Source organism: Mustela lutreola, chromosome 9 (genome assembly GCF_030435805.1).
Source record: "Mustela lutreola isolate mMusLut2 chromosome 9, mMusLut2.pri, whole genome shotgun sequence".
Classification (NCBI taxonomy): domain Eukaryota; kingdom Metazoa; phylum Chordata; class Mammalia; order Carnivora; family Mustelidae; genus Mustela; species Mustela lutreola.
The window spans coordinates 106427464-106441664 of record NC_081298.1 but is presented as its reverse complement, the minus strand read 5'-3'; the positions used below and the strand labels follow the sequence as shown (position 1 = coordinate 106441664).

Sequence of the window (14201 nt, the reverse complement as noted above, 5' to 3'; positions counted from 1 at the left end):
CCTCTCTCTACCTGCCTCCCCCCTCTCTCTACCTGCCTCCCCCCTCTCTCTACCTGCCTCCCCCCTCTCTCTACCTGCCTCCCCCCTCTCTCTACCTGCCTCCCCCCTCTCTCTACCTGCCTCCCCCCTCTCTCTACCTGCCTCCCCCCTCTCTCTACCTGCCTCCCCCCTCTCTCTACCTGCCTCCCCCCTCTCTCTACCTGCCTCCCCCCTCTCTCTACCTGCCTCCCCCCTCTCTCTACCTGCCTCCCCCCTCTCTCTACCTGCCTCCCCCCTCTCTCTACCTGCCTCCCCCCTCTCTCTACCTGCCTCCCCCCTCTCTCTACCTGCCTCTCTGCCTACTAATAAATAAATAAAATCTTAAAAATAAAAAATAAGTCTTTCACTCTTGTTCACAAATTGTTCAGTTTCCAACCCTGAAAGCAGCCTAATTTCTTATGGATTTTCCCAGTGATAGTCTATAATATATGAACATTAAATATCTCTGTCTTTCCCTTTTTCCACCTCTTTTCCTCTCCTCCTCTGTTCCTTCTCTTTCTCCTTTCTCTCTTTATCCCTCTTTCTCTAACATATGTCATACTGTAAATGTCGTTTACATTGCTGTTTTCCTTTATATTTTGGGAGTTAATTCCATGGGTAGTCCTCGATGCATTGCTTTTTTTCTTTTTAGTTAGAGCATAATGTCAGTTTATGGAAATTCTCTAATATGTTTAGTGTTCTATTGATATATGTTAGGTAGTTTCTAGTCTTTTGCTACTATGAATAGTGCAACGGTGCATTTTTACAAAAGTCATTTCACCATTGTCATCTAATGTATTGGATTGAGTACTCACCCCTTGAATATGAGCAGTTAAGCACTGTAATGAGAAACTTTGAAACAAGTTTTTTTTTGTTTTTTGTTTTTTTAAATTGAAGATTCATTTGTTTTAGGGAGAAAGTGTATGCACACGGCACGGGATGGGGAGGCGGACAGAGGGACAAGGAGAAAGAAATGCAAGCTGACTCTACGCCGAGCATAGAGTCCGATGTGGGGCTTGATCTCATGACCTGGAGATCACGACCTGAACCGAAACCAAGAATCAGATGCTTAACCAACTATGCCACTTAGGTTGCCCTAAAACAACCAGTTTTTAATGACTTATTTTGAGCTTCTGGGTTTATTTAAGCAATGGATAACATTAAGTTGAAAGACAAACTGTAGTAATAGCATAAGAAATAGCTTCTTTTTGAATTAGAATTTTCTCAATACTAGACATGGAAACAAAATACAGAAATAAATTGGATGCTAAGGTTGGTGTAACACTGTAACAGTGCATTTAAAATTTTGTCTTTCATCAAGACAGATAACCTATCATTTATTTATAGTAGTAAAAATTTTCAATCTGATCATGTATAAGTGTGTATTGATATTATACTTCTTATATTTGTGGAGTTTCATGTTAGATTTATTTGAAAGATTCTATTACTAAAAACAAGTTTGAAAATCACTGCACTGGTTCATTCTGCCTTGCATTAAGATTTGGATTTAAATTGTGAAACTTATCTTACATGTGGTTCCTGGAATTCTTGTAACTGCTACAGGTTTGTACTCATGGGTGCCTTGCTTCCACCTGATTGGGTATCCTCAGGAATTAGCAGTTGAAAGCATTAGAAATAATAGGAGCTAATCATAATCAGTACTTTGACCCATGAGAATAAAAATCTAAAATTTATGTTTAGCTTTATAATGAATAGGATTAGGAGTTACTTGCTGCCTTATAAAACTATAATATAAAAGATAATTTTTTTTTCCTTTTTTGCTTTCTTTCAGAGAGTGCATATAGGTGGAATTGGGGGGAGAGGTGTAGGGAGAGGGAGAGAGAAAATATTAAACAGACTCCATGCTCAGTGTGGACCTGGACGTAGGGCTTGATCTTACAACCTTGACACCATGGCCTGAACTGAGATCAAGAATCAGATGTTTAACTGACTGAGTCACCCAGGAGTCCCAGTATTTTTTCTATAAACCTGAATCAAATAGCTTTACTCATCCATGTTGTTAGTTCAAACAAAATTATTTATCCAAATTCATTTTTGGTCTACAGGGAAGGATACTCTTTTGTTTAGGTCCCTTAGTGGTGTTTGTTTTCACTCTGATTAAAATGTTAGAGTCCTCCCTGCCCCCCCCATAGTGGATGGTTACATGGTTTCCTTTCAAATTTTTCGAAGTCTGCTCAAAAGTCACCTTAGCTGTTGAGCTTTCTTCCACCACCCTGTATGAAATTGCAAACCTCCCCCCAACAACTGCCCTCATCCTATTTTCCTTGCTTCATTTTCTCCTTAGCTCTCATTTTGTGACAGAGTATTTCCTTTTTTATTTACTTACTGTCTGTTTCCTTAGAATGTAAGTTCATAAGGTAGAATCTTTGTTTCCTGCTGCATCAGTAGCACATTGAGCTCAGTGAACATTTGAATTGTGAGACTTGGATTTCCTTTTCTGCTGATTCTGAAAGTTCTGGTTAGATTATAACCGTGTTTTCAAATTTTTTCATGTATCTCCTAAAATAATTTTGACTACTTGTGTGCCCTTTTGAATAGTTATAAATCATCATTTAATTTTTTTTTATCATAATGAGGTTTTAAGTAGAGTTGTACAGGTTTTAATTTTTGGCATATTATAAATGTTGTAAAATTATTACATCACTCTCTTAAAAGTATCACAGGAATGTGATTCCCATCAATATTCATTTAAAACATACATGCACACATTCTTATTTATAGTCAGACATTTTAAATTATTCTCTTTCTTCTTGAAAGGAGAAATGCCATTTACTTCCATTCTGTTTTCACCATATGGGTTTCTCTTAATGTAGCACTTCTATGCTTGAAATAAAAGTCATCCTATTAGACTTGAAACAAAATACATACATACCTTTTGTGATTTAAAAACACTCAGCAAACTAAGAATAGAAGGGAACTTTCTTAACATGATAAAGGGCATTTATGAAAACTACAGCTAATTTTATAGTGAATTGTGAAAAACTAAAGCTTTTTTCCTAAGATTAGGAACAAGACAAAGATAACCTGGTTTTGCCACTACTATTCAACATTGTACTAGAAGTTCTAGCCAGAGCACTTGGGCAAGAAAAAGAAATAAAAGATACCCACACTGAAAAGGAAAAAGTGAAACTATTTCTTTCTTTGCAGATGGCATGATTCCATATATAGAAAACTCCAAAGAATCCGCACTAATACTTATAAGTGAATTCAGCAAATTGACAGGTTTTAAGACAAGCATAAAGTATTTCATTGTTTTTCACACCAGTGAAAAATCTTAAAAGGAAATAAAATCATTTACAAAGGTATCTAGAAGAACAAAATACCGAGGAAAGAATTTAACCAAGGAAGCAAATCACTGAAAATTACAATATATTGCTGGAAAAAATTTCAAATTCATGGATTGTGAAACTTAATGCTATTATGATGGCAGTACCACCCAAAGATTCAGTACAATGCCTATCAAAATTCCAAAATAAATAGTTGATCTCCAACTTCATATGGAGTACAACTGGCCCTGAATAGCCAAAACAATCCTGAAAAAGAAGAAAATTTGGTGGACTCTCAGTTCCTGATTTCAAAAGTTACTGTGAAGCTATGGTAATGTTAAGAGTGTGGTACTGGCATAAGGATAGATGTATAGACTAGGAATAAAATTGTGTTTAGAAGCAAACCCATCATGTATAGCCAGTTAATTTTCTGCAAGGTGCTAAGATCATTTAATAGTGGAAGGGTAGTGTTTTTTCAACAAATAGTGCTGGGATAAGTGGATATTCACTCAACCCCTACATCATTCTATATACAGAAATTAAAACCCTTATTAAGCTATAAAATTCTTAGATAAAAACCTAGGGGCAAATCTTTATGACCTCCTATCTGGCAGTGGATTCTTAACTATGGCATCAGAAGCATGCGCACCAAAAGAAAAAATAGGCAAATTGAAAATCATCAAAATTAAAGCTTTTGTGCATCTTAAGGACATCAAGAATGTGAAAAGATAACTTATAGAATGGGGGAATTTATTTGTAAATGTTACATCTGATAAGGTTCTATTAGAATGTATAAAGAACTCATACAGCCAGCAACAAAAAGACAATTAAAAATGAATAGACGTGAATAGACATTTCTCCAAAAAATATGTTCCAGTGGCCAACAAGCACATGAAAAGATACTTAACTTCATTGATCTTTAAGGAAATGCTAATCAAAACCATAATGAAATAACTGCTTCATTTCATCCAGCAGGTTGACTGTTATTAAAAAATTGGAGGCTGACAGTATTGGCAAGGATGTAGAGAAATAAGAACCCTTGAACATTCCTGGAGGGAATGTAAAATGGTAAAACTAATTTGTAAAATAGTTTTGGAGTTCTTTGAAAAGATAAACATAGAATCACCATATGCCCCAGCAATTCTGCTCCTACTGGATACATATTCCAAAGAATCAAAAATAGGAATTCAAGTAAATGCTTGTATACAAGTGTTTATAGCAGCACTATTCACAGTAACTAAAAGATGGAAACAATCCAGAGGTCCATCAAAGGATATATGAAAGAACAAGTTGTGTTGTATAAGTATAACAAATATTATTCAGCCATGAAAAGGACTGAAGTTTTTTTTTTTAATTTAAAGATTTTATTTATTTGACAGAGAGAGATCACAAGTAGGCAGAGAGGCAGTCAGAGAGGAGGAAGCAGGCTCCCCGCCGAGCAGAGAGCCCGATGCGGGACTCAATCCCAGAACCCCGAGATCATGACCTGAGCCGAAGGCAGAGGCTCAACCCACTGAGCCACCCAGGCGCCCCAGGACTGAAATATTGATATATGCCACAACATGGATGAACTCCCAAAACACTACACTAAATGAAAGAAGCCAGGCACAAGGGACCACATGTTGTATGATCCCTTTTATATGAAAGTAAAAAGATCAAAAGAGGTAAAGCAAATTAGTGGTTTCCAGGGATTGGGGGAAGGGGGACATAGGGAGAGATTATTTAAAGAGTATAGTTGTGTTCTTCTGATGTTAGTAAGTTTTTGAGACTAGGGAGAGTTGATGATTCTACAACATTATGAAGTCATTAAATGCCATTGAATTGTATATTTTGAAATGGTTATTTTTATGTTATATGAATTTTACCTTAAGAAATATATAAACCTGGGGCGCCTGGGTGGCTCAGTGGGTTAAAGCCTCTGCCTTCGGCTCAGGTCATGATCCCAGGGTCCTGGGATCGAGCCCCACATCAGGCTCTCTGCTCAGCAGGGAGCCTGCTTCCTCCTCTCCCTCTGCCTGCTTCTCTGCCTACTTGTGATCTCTGTCTGTCAAATAAAATAAAATTTTAAAAAAAAAGAAGAAATATATAAACCTAATGTTAAAATTCTAAAAATCACATATCCATGTAATTTTAAGTACCTTAATATTTCTTCTGGTTGGAGTTACTACAGCTTTTGCAAAATAAATTTTTATATATTTTGTTAAATAAGGATTTTAATGAAATCATTAAAAAGTGAAATTTATTGGAAGTCTACTTTCTCTTAATTGTATAGATTTTTTTTTTTTTTTTTAAGATTTTATTTAGAACAGTCAAAAGGAGAAGCAGGCTCCTCACTGAGCAAGGAACCTGATGTGGGACTCAATCCCAGGACCCCGGGATCATGACCTGAGCCAAAGGTGTCCCAATATTTTTATAAATTTTTTAATGCTGTAGTTATGTCCCCATAGATGAATGCTACAAGGTTCAGCATCAATTCTATTCCTGCCTCATTATTTGTAAGTTTAAATCCCGCAGTCATTGCTTTTTGTAAAGGTGAATCCTTATTCTCCTGATGGGCTTACTGGTTCGATTTTTGGTAGTGATCACAGGCAAACTTTTTGGATTTGCAGTGATGGGGGTCAGCTACCAGCAGCATCTAGTCATACTAGATGAAGAGGTCTTTAATCTTCTTGGAAGCCTAACCACCTATTTCTGGTAATAGGCCTCCCTGGCTTGGAGGTGGACTGAATGTGTGAATCTGTGTCTTACGACCACCACCCTTCATAGTCTGAGGGTTCCATGCCAGCTAATCACTCCTTGCCCAGAAACAGAAGAGGGTTCAGTAGCTTGGATTGCATTGTGCATGGTTGGATCATCTCCAGGGAACGCCCATCCACCTAATGAGGCTGTTACCCCATTGGCAGAGTGCCAGAGCTGTGCCCATCTTCCTGCCTCCAAAGACCTGCACCAACTGTAGAGAGTCTGTGGACTGCATGGCTGTGGGCACAGACAAGAGATCCTCATCACAAGCTGCCACAACAGGAAGAAAGCCCTGTTTTATGTCTTATAAGACTCCAGTGCTGAGAAACACCCTTAATATAAATAAATCGATGGTAATGGAAGTTTTATTATGTCATTGTCACTAAGTTCTTTGAAATTCTGTGTCCTATGGCAAAGGGCATATAGTTATTTAATATAAATTTCATTTTAATGATTATCAGCCGATAACTGATTTTCCTTCAATTTCTTTTGAAACTGAAGAATTAGAAAACACTTCAGTTGCATAAGAATTCGATAGACATTAGAGTAGTTCAGTGCTTTTTCAACACCCACACTATTATTTCCATTTGGCTCTATGTTTAGTGCTTTAGATGTTTTTGCCTCTAAGGGAAATATATCATTATAATAGACATAGGTCAGAGGAATTTCTGTCCTTTGTAAAATGAAGAAGCATTATTGTTGAAAAGAGGAAGGAAAAGGTGAACTCTTGACACAGGAAGTACAGGTTTTGAAATAGGTTTCAAAAGATTTTCAACTTTTATTTTTTTATTAACGTATAATGTATTACTTGCTTCAGGGGTACAAGTCTGTGAATCATCAGTCTTAACACAATTCATAGCACTCACTATAGCACATACCCTCCCCAATGAAAGGTTTTCAACTTTTAAAGATCACTTTTTACTATGCCTGGGCACCTCCTGAAAAATGTTTATGTACCTACAGGGTCCTGAACTCTCTCTGAAATCTTGTATAAAGTACTTCTTACTGCCTACCTTCAGATAAGAATTTTTATACCTAGTTTTTTTTTTTTTTTTTTTAAAGATTTTATTTAATTTGACAGACAGAGATAACAAGTAGGCAGAGAAGCAGTCAGAGGAGGAAGCAGGCTCCCCGCCGAGCAGAGAGCCCGATGCGGGACTCGATCCCAGGACCCTGAGATCATGACCTGAGCCGAAGGCAGAGGCCCAACCCACCGAGCCACCCAGGCGCCCGATAAGAATTTTTAAATAAATTGGGACTTCTGTACTGTGAATAAAAAGATTAAAAAAAACAGTTTGGCCCTAAAGCTTTTGTTTGAAATGGATTTATTTTTTGTCTAGAATAAATGTAGCATTTTTAAAAAGTTTGGTGAACTAGGAGTGTTGGCTTTTCTTACAATTTTTTTCTAAAATTTTTCCCAGGTCAATGAATGGTCATTGAAGATAAGAAAGGAAATGAGAGTTGTTGACAGGCAAATAAGAGGTAAATTATAATTTTGTCTCCTATTCCTTACCTTCTTGTTAATCTTATATTCATAAAAATAAATTGCATCTACCCCATTGTAAGGCCTAGTTTATTCTTATATTAATTATTTATGGTTGTCTTAATTATTTTGCTTTTTAATCATTATAAGAAAAAGCTTTACATTTTATAAGAACTAAATCTTTCCTTTGGCCTGCAGTTCAGCTCAGAAAGGGGGAGGGGCTGTGTTCCTTTATCTCTGATTTCCTAGAGATCAGGTTAGTATTGGAAACAAAGCAGGTGCTAACATTATTGCTATAGGTAGAATAATGGCCTTCCAAAGATGTTCACATTCTCCTCTCAAGAACCTGTGAATATGTTACCTTATGTGGCAAAGGGGACTTTTCAAATCTGATTAAATTAGGAATCTTCAGATGGGGAGATTATGCTAGGTTGTCTGGGTGGGACAAATATAATCACAAGGGTTTTTACAAGAAGGAAAAAGTGAGAGAAAAGGAGAGGTAACCATGGAACCAGATGTTAGGAAAATGTCCTTTGAAGATGGAGGAAGAGGCCACAGGCCACAGAATGCAGTTGTCCTGTAGAAGTTAGAGAAGGCAAGATACTGATTTCTCCTTGAAGATTCCAGAACATAGCCTTTCCAACACCTTGATTTTAGACTTCTGACCACCAAAATTGTAAAAGAATCAGTTGTGTTGTAAACCATTATAAAACAAACAAACAAACACTTCTTCTACTTATAAAGGAATGCCTTATGGAATTCAGATTAAATTGTGCATAAATAAGGAATGGAATTCCATTTTCATGACTAATTGTCTATCTTAGCATGGCTGTAAATTGAGGAAAATATATTTCTTTTTTTTTTTTTTTTTAAGATTTTATTTATTTATTTGACAGATCACAAGTAGGCAGAGAGGCGGGGGGGTGGGGATGTTGGGGAAGCAGGCTTCCTGCTGAGCAGAGAGCCTGATGTGGGGCTCGATCCCAGGACCCTGGGATCATGACCTGAGCCACAACACAGTATATCCAAACTTGTGGTATGTACCAGAAGCAGTCTCAGAAGGAAATTATAGCTATAAAAATGCTAATATTAAAAAAGAAGGAAGATCTCAAACCAGCCACCTCTAACTTTGTATCTTAAAGATTTAGAACAAGAAACTTACCTAAAATTAGCAGAATAAATGAAGTAATAAGGATTAGAGCTAAGTAAAATAGAGAATAAGAAAACAGAGTAAGAAACCAACAGTGAGTTCTTTGAAAAGACCAACACAGTTAGCCAGTCTTTGGCTAGATTGACTAAAAATGGGAGGAAAGAGAGAGGACTCAAGTCCCTAAAATTAGAAATGAAAGTGGGACTGTTACTACGATTCTACAGAAACTAAATATATAAGGTTACTATGAACAGTTGTGTACCAATGAATTGGATAACACATTTTGAAATGGACAAATCTCTAAAATAATAAAACCTACCAAAACTGAAACTAAAGAGCAAATCTGAATAGACTTGATTGAATTAGTAATGAAAAAATTTTGTGACAAAGGAAAGTCTCCAACCTGATGTATTCACTGGTGATTTCTACCAAATATTAAAAGAACCTCAGTTTTTCTCAAACTTTTACAAAAAACTGAGGAGAAAACACTTCCTTAGTTGCTTTATAAAGCCATCATTACCTTGATATCCAAGTCAACTGACAGTATAGGAATATGAACACCAATGCAGAAATTTAAAAAAAAAAAAGTGCAGAGACTTCAAAGGGATTATACACCATGACCAAGTGGGATTCCTGGAATGCAAGGATAGTTCAATATATGTAAATCAACCAATGTAATATAACACATCAACAAAATAAAGAGGGAAAAACACATAAGCATCTTAGTTGATGCAGAAAAGCGTTTGACAGAATTTGACACCCTTTTATGGTAACATTCAACAAACTAGGAATAGAAGGAAATTGCCTCAATGTAATAAAAGCCATATGTGAAGAATCCATAGCAAACATTACACTCAGTTGTGAAAGAAAGGTTTTTCTCTACAATCAGGAACAATGCAAGGATGTCTGTCTGCCTTTGGCTGCTTCTCCTCAACAGATACTGGAAGCTCTAACCAGAGCAATTAAGTAAAAGAAAGAAAAGGCATCCAAATTGGAAAGGAAGATGTAAAATTACTTTTTTTTTTTTAAGATTTTATTTATTTGACAGAGCAATCACAAGTAGGCAGAAAGGCAGGGAGAGAGAGAGGGGGGAAAGCAGGCTCTCTGCAGAGCAGAGAGCCTGATGTGGGGCTCAATCCCAGGACCCTGAGACCATGACCTAAGCTGAAGGCAGAGGCTTAACCCACTGAGCCACCCAGGCACCTGTAAAATTACCTGTTTGTAGATAATATGATCTTATGTGTATAAACCCTAAAGATTCCAAAGAAATCTATTCTAACAAAAGTGTTAGAACTAATAAATGAATTCAGCAAATTAGCAGGATACAAAACACCCAAAAGTCAGTTGCATTTCTGTACACTAACAGTGAACAGTCTGAAAGGGAAATTAAGAAAACAATCATATTTACAGTAGCAACAAAAAGAATCATGAAATCCTTAGGAATTATTAGCCGAGGAGGTGAAAGACTTACACAGTGAAAAGTATAAAAACATTACTGAAAAAAAAATTAAAGATCTAAATAAAGGGAAAGACCTGCTGTGTCCATGGATTGGAATACTTAATATTGTAGCACCTGATCTGATCTGCAGATTTGTGCAATCCCTATCAAAATCCCAATGACTTTTTTTTTTTTTTTTTTTTTTTTTTAGAAATAGAAAAATCCATTTAGAATTCATATAGAATCTCCAGAAAGAGCTAAACCAGTTTGGGGGGGGGCAAAGATGGAGACTTACACCGCCTTAATCTCAAAACTTACTATAAAGCTGTAGAAATAAAACCAGTGTTCTACCTGCATGTAGACAGTCATAAAGACCAATGAAATAGAATAGAAAGCCTAGAAATAAAACATGGCCAAATGATTCTTGACAGAGGTGCCAAGACCATTTGGTGGGGAAAAGACGGTCTTTTCAGCAGGCGGTGCTGGGAGAACTGGATAAACCATACGCAAAAGAATGAGGTTGGACTTTAACCTATTGCCATATACAGATTAACTCAAAATTAACTCAAAATGGATCAACGACCTAAACGTAAAAGCTATAAAACTCCTAGAAGAAAATATAGGGCAAAAGCATCATGACATTGGATTTGTCAGTGATTTCTTGGATATGACCTTAAAGCCACAGGCAACAGAAATAGAACAAATTGGACTTCATGAAAATTAAAAGCTTTACGAATCACAGAACGTAGTAAAAATAAATAGAATAAAAAGATAACTCACCAAATGGAAGAAAATATTTGTAAATCATATATCTGATGAGGGATTAATATCCAGAATATATATAAAATTCTTAGGACTCAACTGAAAAAAAAAATCCTATTCAAAAATGGACAAAGGACTTGAATAGACTTTCAAGTCCTTAGAACATTTCTCCAAAGAAGGTATACAGGTGGTCAATAAGCACATGAAAAGATAGTCAGAATTACTAATGATTAAGGAAATGTGTATTAAAACCACAATGAGGATGCCTGGGTGGCTCAGTTGATTAAGCCGCTGCCTTCGGCTCAGGTCATGATCCCAGGGTCCTGGGATTGAGTCCCACATCAGGCTCCCTGCTCAGCTGGGAGCCTTTTTCTCTCTCTGCCTCTGCCTGCCACTCTGCCTGCTTGTGCTCGCTCTCTCTCTCTGACAAATAAATAAATAAAATCTTAGAAAAAAAAACTACAATGAGAGAACACCTCAGACCCACTAGGATGGCTGCTATCAATCAAACCAAAACAGAAAATAAGTGTGGGCACGATGTAGAGAAACTGGAACCAGTGGTCACTGTTGGTGGTAGTGTAAAATGACAGAGCAGCTGTGGAAAACAGTATGGCTATTCCTCAAAGAGTTAAAAATTGAATTGCCATGTGATGCCACAATAACACTTTCGAGTATTACTGTGGACTGAATGTTTTGCTCCCAAAATTCATATGTTGAATTCCTAATCCCCGGTGTGATAGTATGGAGGTGGTGGTAGGGTCTGGGAATAATTAGACTATGTATGAAGGTGGAGCCCTTATGGATGGGATTAGTGCCCTTTTCTGAAGAGACACAAGAAAGATAATGTGTCCATGATGTGAGGATACAGCAAGAAGGTGTCTGTGTGCAAACTCGAAAGAGGGCTCTTAGGAATTGAACTAGCCAGCACTTTCATCTTGGATTTCCCAGTCTCCAGAATGGTTTGAAATGAGTTCTGTTGTTTAATTCACCAAATCTTCGGTTTTTGTTATAGCAGCCTGACCTAATACATACATTCATACCACGAAGTGGGGTGCTGCTATAACAAACGTCTAAAAATGTGGAAGCAGCTTTGGAACTGGGTAATGGGTGGAGACTAGGAGAGTGTTGAGTTGCATGCTAAGAAAAGCCTACTTTGCCAGGAATGGAACTTTAATGGCAGTTCTGGGGAGGGCTTAGTGGGAAAAAAAAAAAAAAAAAGCTGGAGAGAAATCTTCCATCTTGTTAGAGAACACTTAAATAACGGTACATAAATTGGTAAAGATAATGGATGTTAAAGTTCATTCTGTTGAGGTGTCAGATGGAAATGGGGAACAGATTATTGGACAATGGAGAAAAGGCATTTGTTTATAAAATGGCAAAGAATTTGCCTGAACTATGTTGGGGTCTAGTGTTTATTGGAAGTTAGAACTTGCAAGCAATGAGGTTACAGATTTAGCTAAAGAAATTTCTTCTTTTTTTTCTTTTTTTAAGATTTTATTTATTTGTTTGACTGACAGAGATCACAAGTAGGCAGAAAGAGGGGTGGGGGGAAGCAGGCTCTTGATGCAGGGCTCCATCCCAGGACCCTGAGATCACAGCCTGAGCTGAAGGCAGAAGCTTAACCCACTGAGCTAAGTGAAATATTGGAGGGATAGCTTGGTTATTCCTGTTTATGGTAGAATACAAGGAGAAATAGAGAAACTGAAGAATGAATTGTTTTTTTCTTTCTTTTATTGAAGTATAGTTGACACGTGTTGTTACATTAGTTTCAGCTTTACAACTTAGTGATTTAACTTCTCTGTACATTATGCTATGTTCACCTCAAATGTAACTACCATCTGTTACTGTACAACACTAGTAAAATACCCTACACTGTACCTTTTAATTCCAGTGATTTATTCATTCCATAACTGGAAGCCTTCCTCCACCCCCCCACCCCTCTGACAACCATAAGTTTGTTTTCTGTGGATGTTTCTACTTTTCTTTCATTTTTATTTTTTAGATTCCAGATATAAGAGAAATGATACAGTATTTGTCTTTCTCTGACATAATTCACTTAACATAATAACCTTTAGGTTCATCCATGTTGTCAAAAAAATGACAAGATTTCATTAGTTTTTATGGCTGAGTAATATTACATTGTGTGTATATAGCCCGTCTTGATCCATTCGTGTATTGATAAACACTTGGGCTACTTCCAAATCCTGACTGTTGTAAAGAGTGCTGCAGTAGACGTAGGGGTGCATATGTCTCCTCGAATTAGTCTTTTTGTGTTCTTTGGGTAAATACTCAGGAGTGGAATTACTGGATAATATGGTATTTCTGTTTTTAAGTTTTTGAGGAACCATGCTATTTTCCTCCTGTTTTCTCTGTTTTCACCTATTTACATTCCCAGCAGCAGTGCACGAGGGTTCCCTGTTCTCCACATCCTGGCCAACCATTGTTATTTCTTGTCTTTTTTTTTTATTATACCCATTCTGACAGATATAAGGTGATATCTTATTGTGGTTTTAGTTTATATTTCCATGATGATTAGTAATGTTGAGCATCTTTTCATGTGTCTGTTAGCCATCTTGTGTGTCTTTGGAAAAATATTCAGATCCTCTGCCCATTTTTTCATCAGATTGTTTGGGGTGGTTTTTTGTTTGTGTTTGCTTGGTTTCTTTTGGCGTGGAGTTATGTAAGTTCTTTATATATGTTGGATATTAACCTCTATTTGTATGTATTGTTTGCAGGTATCTTCTCCCATTCAGTCGGTTGCCCTTTTGTTTTATTGATGGTTTCCTTTACTTTGCAAAAACTTTCATTTTGGTATAGTCTTACCTGACGAATCTTATCTAGAAAAATTTTGCTAAGGCCAATGTCAAATTATTGCCTATGTTTTCTTCTAGGAGTTTTATGGTTTCAGGTCTCACATTTAGGTCTTTAATCCATTTTGAGTTTATTTTGTATAAGATACCTTTTGTATGAGTGGTGTAGGTTTTTTTTGTTTTGTTTTGTTTTTTGTAAGTCCAACTTTCTAGCACCATTTACTGAAAATGGTGTCTTTTCCGCATTGTATATTCTTGCCTCCTTTGTCATAGATTGACTTTGTGTGGGTTTATTTCTGGGCTCTGCATTCTGTCCTATTGGTCTATATGCCCTTTTTGTGTATGCCAATACCATAGTATTTTGATTACTATATCTTTGGAATAGATCTTGAAATCTGGGGTTGTGATACTTGCAGCTTTGTTCTTTCTCAAATTTGCTTTGGTTATTCAGGGTCTTTTGTGGTTGCATAGAAATTTTAGTATTATTTGTTCTAGTTCTGTGAAAAATGCTTTT

The 14201-nt window shown here is 36.7% G+C and overlaps 1 protein-coding gene across 2 annotated transcripts in view; it reads left to right on the top strand.

Moving 5' to 3' along the window:
- Positions 1–14201, top strand: part of CHMP3 (charged multivesicular body protein 3) — a 49999-nt gene that overhangs the window by 16275 nt on the left and 19523 nt on the right. Inside the window, exon 2 of one of the 2 annotated variants that reach the window (XM_059188313.1) lies at positions 7466–7526. The exons of the other annotated variant lie outside the window; for it this stretch is intronic. Within the exon in view, the coding sequence (XP_059044296.1) occupies positions 7466–7526 (61 nt within the window). The remainder of the gene's footprint in view (positions 1–7465; positions 7527–14201) is intronic. 2 annotated transcript variants of the gene reach the window in all.